Here is an 8,670-nt window from a genome sequence, read left to right as displayed (position 1 = left end):
TCACACAAAATGATTAGGAAAAGAAATTAAGTTGACATCTCAAACATGATCAAACTTTCATTGTTTTCACACCTGTTTTGTGTAGTAAGATTTAAGTTAAGATACTCACAGGAGTAATTTTGAAGTACTACGTATATAGTCCTGGGTCTAAGCAAGTTTATTATTCAAGTAGCACAAAGAAAAAGTTGTATAAATCACAAGTTAGTTGCAATTTTAACTTTTTGATTGATTAAAACCCATAATATTTTGAATTTTTCTCACAATTGAGAATGAATTGAAGTGTCTTAACAAAAGAGATCTGCTACTCTTCTTTGAAAAACATTACTTATAGCCGACTTGATAGCTTTATTTCGCAGACTATAGATCACTGGATTGAATGTTGGGGGAACAACTGTGTAAAGAATAGTAAGAAAAACGTCTAGAGCAGTTGGAGATTCAGAATGAGGCTTGAAATACTCGAAGGCACCAGTAGAAAAGAACAATATGACCACAACAAGGTGGGGGAGGCAAGTGGAAAAGGCCTTGGCTCTGCCCTCTGCAGATGGCATGCGCAGTACAGACGAAAATATGTGCATGTAGGAGAATCCAATAAACAAGAAACAAAGAAATGCCAGCAGAGACACAAATGCAGTGACACCAACATCACCCAGATACTCATTGGAGCAGGAGAGCCTCAGGATCTGGGGAACATCACAGAAGAACTGGTGAATGACGCGGGGGCCACAGAAGTGGATGGAGAAAGTAGCAGCCGCATGCATGACTCCAGAGATGGTCCCACTGACCCAGACACCGGTGACTCCATGGACGCAGGTTCTGACATCCATGATGACATCATAGCGCAGGGGAAGGCAGATGGCCACATAACGGTCGTAGGACATAACCGTGAGCATGAACACCTCAGCAGAGCAACAGAGAGTGAAAGCAAAGACCTGCACGATGCATTCCAAGAGAGAAATAGTTTCACTATGCATGAAAGAGTTGTAAACGAATCTCGGTACGGTCACAGAAATATAGCAGAGATCCAGCAAGGAGAGATGCTTCAGGAAGAAATACATGGGGGACTGGAGACTGTCATCCAGGGAAGTTGTGGTGATGATGAGCATGTTGCCAGTTAAAGCCAACAAGTACAGGACTAGGAACAGGGAAGCATAGAAGATTTCTAGCTCAGGCTTGACAGAAAACCCCAGGAGAAGAAACCCGCTCATGGTAAAGTTTGTCATAGTTCTGCTGTTGGCTGCAAGATATCATAGACAATCTTTAATAGTTTTCTTGCATAGCATCAATGAAGAACCTGAATAAGTAGTGAAGAACTTTTACATTACACATAAATGTTTTACGTAGTGCTAGGCATACTGACAAATTTACATTGTCTTTGTGAAAGGAATGAACATTGACTATGAAGATTTTAAATGTTAAAATTTCCATTTCAGTTTCAAACAGGAAAAAAAATGACAAAAGGGTCGGTTATAGAGTTCAGAGGTTAAGTCGTAGGCTTTCAAGTACCCAAAATAATTTTATGCTTTTGTTTTTGTTTGGTTATAGACACTCCTGGTGATGCTGCAGGCCATTCTCAGCTCTCTTTTAGGGGTTTCTAAGAACCAGCTGAGAGAAGAGAGGAGAAAGCCTGAGATTTCTGCATAGAAACACGCTCTTATCCCTACCTGTATTTCATCCCTTGCACCAGGCAGCTTCTGAGCATTGTCAGTGACCCCTGGGGACCCTCGAGTACTGCCAGACTTGCAACACATTTTTCTGTTGAAGTGATTTTAATTACCACACCCAGTTACTGGAAGAATAGCTTCATTGTGTCTTTATTGCCAATTAAGCAAGGAAGTTATGTACATTTTTAGAAATTTTGTTATTTTATATTATATATAGATAAGATAAAGATAAAGGCCCTCCCGTTGATCGTCGATTTGCTCGAGCGGGCCCAGTAACGTCTCCATTGGAGACTTTGTTGTTACTGTGTCTGGCATATCGAATACTCTCGGTAGCTTGCCGGGCTCTCCGAGAGGGGCGGAGGAATCGAACTCGGGTCGGCCATGTTGGCCGCTTGTAAGGCGAATGCCCTACCCGCTGTGCTATCGCTCAAATCTTATCTTTATCTTATCTTTTATATTATATATGGTTCCCTTCATCCTCAGCATGGCAGGAAACCCCAGGGTGGGCTGGGGGTACCTCGGAGCTCTGAACTGCCTGTCTGTTTAGCAGAATATCAAGGGATTGGCCCAGGGCTCGCCTGAACACATATTGGGTAGTTTCTACCCTCCCTCAAAGAAAACAAAATATTCCCAAGGAAATAAAGGTGTAGGTATGGAGCTGAGAGTTTGCCTTCATGTAACAGGTTAGATCCTTCAATATCAAATTAGGACGAGATTAGTCCTTATTCGGTCCCTGGTGTCACATGCCTCCTCCAAAAGCATTGCTGGTCCTGAGGTCCATGAGCACTTCTGGGGGAGCAGAGTTGCTCCCTGGCACTGGAGGACCCAGCAACACTGCACCCTCACACCCTAGAATTAAAAGGGATTAATACAGATGTAAGTGATAGTTTTATCTCAACAAAATGTTTCTGCACTGGAAGGGATTTCTCTCCCTATTTTTAATAAGATCTTCAAGCCCGCTTGGATTGGGACCGGGGTTTCCTCCACCCAGATCCCCCACTCCAGTATGTAGGCGTTACACCCACCAACTGCCCCCGGTGCCATGTATTCCAATCAACAGCCAAGACCCAGAGACTATAAAACCCTGCTCCCAGAAGTGCGTGGCCGCATTTACGGCCATGCTACACCTTATTATGTGGTTCTTACTCTGGAGAACCTGGCAGGCTACCAAAAGTATCCTGCCCACATGGCAGAGGCTGGAAAACTCCCCGTGGCATATTCAATATGCCAAAAATCAGTAACAATGATGGGTCTCATTCTCCTGACCCTGGTAGAGCCTCAAAGGTGGCACTTCTTAAAATCTCAGGTCTAGGACGAAGGAGACGTTACTGGGACCTGCTGGAGGCAATCGATGAAGAACAATATGACAGTGATTTTTAATTAAAAGGATTACTTGTGTATTTTTATTTAAATTTCTCAAGTAAACATATGAATCTTTTTATGCCCTCAAAATCGGTATTTTATTTACATTCCATTTTCTACATAGCCTGTTTTTTACAACCTAAGGAGTGTCACCAGAACACACCTGAAATTTCTTACCTCATCATAGGGACGAGCTGTCAGGCTCAGAAGCTGACACTCAGATGGAAGTCATAGCTCTGCCACTCAGTTCCTTTCACTAGAATGTAGTCTGCGGAGAGGAAAACACGAGTCCTTTTCAATCCTTTGGCCATTGGGGGTTAGGTGGAAAGTGCCTTTGTCAGCAGCAGAGATCCTGGGTGCTCTGGGTATTGGCAATTCTGTGCAATACCCTGGAGTCCAAACTTGCCATACTATGGGGTTTTCTCTTGCAACACATTTTTCTGTTGAAGTGATTTTAATTACCATACCTAGTTACTGGAAGAATAGCTTCATTGTGTATTTATTGCTAATTAAGCAAGGGGGTTATATAGTTTTTTAGAAACTTTATTATATTATAGATTTGGTAACATGGTTATAGTTTTATATCAAGTATTAAACTTTAAAGCACAATGTACAAATTTACTGTGCCTCACCGAAGTATCCAAGCAAAGTATCCCAGACCCTCTACTGTCCCTATATGACATGTAATCTGCCTTTTCCTTCTCCATCTCTTCCCCACTTTCTGGTAATCTGAGTTTTGCAAAGCAAGAAAGACCAAGGGTTTCTCATTGTTCCATCCACTCCAATATTATTCCACAACCTTGGCCTATCTTTCTGTATACCACAGAGGAGTGAGAACATCAGTATTTTTCATTTACCCTCTGACTTCATTCATTTATATACGTTCCAATTCCATTGACATTGCAGCCAGCTGTCTGATTTCATTTTTTCTATCATCTGCACAGTATTGCATTATTGATATAATAACATGTGTATCCATTCTTCTCTTATTGGGCATTTGGGTTGTTTCTAAGCCCTGGCTATTGAACTAATCATTGAAATGAAATAGTTGTGCTTAATTATCATGTTAATGTCTCTTTTTTTGGTTGGGTGGGGCAGATGTCCATAAGTTGAATTTCTGAATCATATTGGAGGCTTATTTTTACTGCTTTGAGAAATATTCATAATACTTTCCATAGACACTGGAGCTGACAACATTCCAACCAACTGTGAATGAGAATTCCTGTTTCATAGCACTGGTCATTCCAAAATTTTGAAATATATGACACTGTCACAAATGTGACATGTTATCTCTGTTATTTTATTTATTTAAAATATTTTTTTGCATTTCCCTGATATCAGAAGACAATGAGCACTTTTTCATGTCTGTGGGTTTTCTGTATGACTGACCTCTTCAGGGAAGTGTCTATCTTTTTCATCATTTTTAATGAGATTTTTGTTTCTTTTTACTCTTGAGTATTAGCCTTTAGCTGAATTATTAGTGCAAATATTTTCATATATTGTATAGGGTGTCTTTTAATTTCAACAAGTGCTATTTTTTTGGCTATGGTTTCTATAACCATTTTTAATTTATTGTAGTTCATTTTATTACCATTATTTTTAATTATTTTTGCTATCATTTTCAAATAATTGATGGCTTTTTGGCGTTCACATGCTGAACAGCTCCGGATATGTTTACCTAATACATATTTAATGAATTTTCTTCTAATACCATGTTCTTTTATCGTAATTGACTGCAAAAGATTTAAAGATTTCTGATAAAATCAGGCACCAAACAAAAATGTTTCCTTTATGAATCTGTAATTAGTGTACTCTCAATTTCTTGCCACAACAATTGTCACTGTCACTGTCCTCCCATTGTTCATCGATTTGTTCAAGTGGGCACCAGTAACGTCTCACAACAAATTGTGAAACTTCTTGTTACTGTTTCTGGCATATTGAATACGTCACAGGTAGCTTGCCTGGTGTTGCTGTGCAGGCGAGATACTCTTGGTAGCTTGCCCCGCTCTGAGAGGGGCGGAGGAATTCAACCTGGGTCGGCCATGTGCAAGGCAGACACCCTACCCACTGTTCTATCGCTCCAGCCTGCCACAACTATTAGGCAAGAAAAATAAACCATTGAGTGTAAATGGTAAGAAGACAAAGAGAATATAATTATTTACATATGACATGATAATTTACATAAAACAAATTAGGACACATAATGAAAAGGAAAATAGTTAAAAAATTTAAATATTTCGATAAATGTCTAATATTAGCTTAAACTTAAAACATGAAGAATATATTTCAGAAGACAAAGTACTAACATCTCATAATATAAAAAAATTAAAATATAATATCAAATCATCCAAACATCAAATTATCTCTTACATAACTATACCTCCATAGATACTCTTCTTTTTTTTCTTTTTGGGTCACACTCGGTGATGCACAGGGGTTACTCCTGGCTCTGCACTCAGGAACTACCCCTGGAAGTGCTCAGGGGACCATATGGGATTCTGGGAATCGAACCTGGGTCAGCCACGTGCAAAGCAAAGGCCCTACCAGCTCTACAATCGCTCCAGCCCCAGGTACTCTCTTCTAAATGACAAAAATTTTCAGTACTATGCTTTTACAGGTTGTAATATTGGAGCTGTAACATTGTAGGCCTGAGACTGTCTTGTCAACATTTGTAAATAATGGTACCTCCCAAAACAAATGTATAAAATAAAATCCTGTTTTTCTGTGGCTTTTTAGATTATTTTGTTATTTAAATATTTATTCCTTATGAATATCCAGAGTGGGCTGGAGCAATAGCACAGCAAGTAGGGAGAAATAGTTGTGCTTAATTATGACGTTAATGGGTTTTTTGTTGTTGTTGAGTAGGGAGTTTTCCTTGCACGTGGCTGGCCCTGGTTTGATTCCTTGTTCCCTCTTGGAGAGCCAGGCAAGCTACTGAGAGTATCTTGCCCACATAGAAGAGTCTGGCAAGGTATCCATGGCGTGTTCGATATGCCAAAAACAGTAACAAGTCTCACAACGGAGACGTTACTGCTACCTGCTTGAGCAAATAGATGAACAACGGGAGGACAGTGATATATATATATATATATATATATATATATATATATATATACACACACACACACACACACACACAAAGTTAGTGACTCAGTATTATATAAAATAAATGTGGAAATTTGGTCAATGGCTGAACACCAAAAAATGGTTAAGTATGATAAACTCATGATAGTTATGTTTTTTGTGGTATGCCATGGATCCACTAGTCTCCCATCTTGGACACACCCTTGGGAGGGGCGCAAGGCCGAGTTCCACCCTGCAGAAGCCCTGGCAGCTGTGTTCATGCCCCAACAGTTGCACCTTATCAGTGGAGAACTCCATTGCTTCATAAACTCTGTAGAATGCCAAGCTGCTGAAAATTCCAGGCACACTGATCTTCAGTCTTAGACTTCTAGGGTCTTCTTAGTGTGGCAGCAGACAACATCCCCCAGCACCATGTGCTTCTGGGAGGTCCGACAGTCACACCCACGTCTCACTACCATGCTCATGGAAACACACTGCTCAGTTAAATGTTTTGAAGATTCTGAAACACGTGACCATATTTGTGGCTGTGCAACTTCTCCAAATTTTACAATATTGACATCCTAAAAGGAGCACATTAGATGGGAAAGTAACATAGAAGCCAACTAAGCTCAACAACAAACACATTATCACAGATGGCTCAACTAGCAACAGACAGCTTAGTAAATCCTTAGACAGGGACTTAATGAACTCCTGATGAGGTATAACAATTTTCTTTCACTAGTATATTTTTGATAATTTCATTAGCCATTAGTTGTACCAAGCTATGTAAAATGAATTATGTTGTGCCTTCTAAGGTGCCAGGCATGGGGATAGTTGGGAAAATGGGGCAATGGTGGAGGGAAGGTCATACTGGTATTGGGATGGGTGTTGGAATATTGAAGGCCTGTAACAACTGTATCATGAACAACTTTGTAAATCACTATTTAAATAAATAGAAATTTTTTTGGAAAAAACAGATAGGTATCATTCAGAATAATGACCTTATATTCACTCCAAATCATGTATTATGTCTTTTTTTAGGGTTATGATTTCCAAGTATGAGTCATTTTGATAATAAACTTGGCACAGATATAATATAGATGCTGTCTTTGTAAAGATTATTTTGGTTATTACTAAAGGAAAAGTTTATTTTGCCACTTTGAATTTTTGTTTTATTTTTATTTATTTTTTTAATTAAATTCTTTCTTTATTTCTTTTTATTTCGAATACCCATCCCTCCACCAGTGCCCATTTCCCACCACCACGGATTCCAGTATCCCTCCCTCCCCCCCATATACCCATCCCACCCTGCCTCTGTGGCAGGGTGTTCCCTTCTGTTCTCTATCTCCTTTTGAGTGTTGTGGTTTGCAAAAGAGTTAAGCCTGATTTTCAGGGAGAAACGTTGGATGATTTACTTTCCATTGATCACTTTGTATATATAAGGAGATGTCGCGTAGCCGCTTATGCAGCCACGCAGTTTGGAAAAAATGTCCTGGTCCCCATGTGCCCAAGCTATGCTTGTAGAGACACATGGTCACCGGGGTTCCATCTGGAGAAGGCGGGTTGTGGCACTTACCCCATCTGGGACCTCCCAGTGATATCTGCTCTGTTTGGGACCTGGAGCATTCTCCCTGTAAAGATTTTTTTAAAAACTTTACTTACAGCTTAGAGCGATAGCACAGCGGGTAGGGCGTTCGCCTTACACTCAGCCAACATGGCCGACCCGAGTTCGATTCCTCCGCCCCTCTCGGAGAGCCTGGCAAGCTACCGAGAGTATTCGATATGCCAGACACAGTAACAACAAAGTCTCCAAAGGAGACGTTACTGGGCCCGCTCAAGCAAATCGACGATCAACGGGAGGGCCTTTACCTTTACCTTTTACTTACAGCTAGTTTGCAATATATACCACAGAGAACAATGCATGCCTATGTAGTCCTGAATTTAGAGAGTAAACCTATGTTGAATGATGAACAAGATCTACTGGTTTCTGGTGGCATCTGACAAAAGGAAATAAATTTGTTCTCTGACAACATTTGAATTGAGAAATTTAAATGTAGGTTTTAAGACTGTTGAACTCATGACAGAGGTATACATTAAAATAGAAGGAATATAAAAATATTATATAAAATTCATCAACCTGATTTCATTTATTAAATGTATAAGATCTCATAGCGATGTTAGCTGTCTGAAGGATTGGTATGTATTAGAGAGACCAGAATTGTCATTTCACAAATTAAGATAAATAGTAATGTAGGGTCTGGGAGGCTAGTACAGAAATTCAGGTGTTATCCTTATATGCAACCAACGCTCAGTGTCCAGCACCACATATGTTCCCCCACATATGGTCACTGCAAGGACTGACCCCCGAGCACAGTCAAAATTAAGCCATGAGCACAGCCAGCAGTGGCACCCAAAACAAAAATAGTAATAAAGTATATTGTAGAAAGATTTGGCTAAACGTGAAGAGAAAGTTCCAAATGCTTCTTCTGGTAAAGTCCTCAATGTCGAGCCTTAAAAATTAGATCAAGTTCTGTAACTATTGAGATATAGGATCATTGCAAACTACATTATAGTAAAACAATAT

General features: G+C 39.9%; 1 protein-coding gene across 1 annotated transcript; it reads right to left on the bottom strand.

Moving 5' to 3' along the window:
• Positions 1 to 284: 284 nt before the first annotated feature.
• LOC130040217 (olfactory receptor 14J1-like) lies at positions 285 to 1,223 on the bottom strand. The gene has a single exon (XM_056132229.1). It carries the CDS (start codon positions 1,218 to 1,220, stop codon positions 285 to 287), a length of 936 nt encoding a protein of 311 aa, XP_055988204.1. The 5' UTR covers positions 1,221 to 1,223.
• Positions 1,224 to 8,670: the final 7,447 nt, after the last annotated feature.

The sequence above is a fragment of the Sorex fumeus genome, unplaced genomic scaffold (genome assembly GCF_029834395.1).
Source record: "Sorex fumeus unplaced genomic scaffold, SorFum_2.1 ptg000094l, whole genome shotgun sequence".
Classification (NCBI taxonomy): domain Eukaryota; kingdom Metazoa; phylum Chordata; class Mammalia; order Eulipotyphla; family Soricidae; genus Sorex; species Sorex fumeus.
Note: the sequence above shows the minus strand (reverse complement) of the source record. Positions and strands in the feature narration are given on the sequence as shown.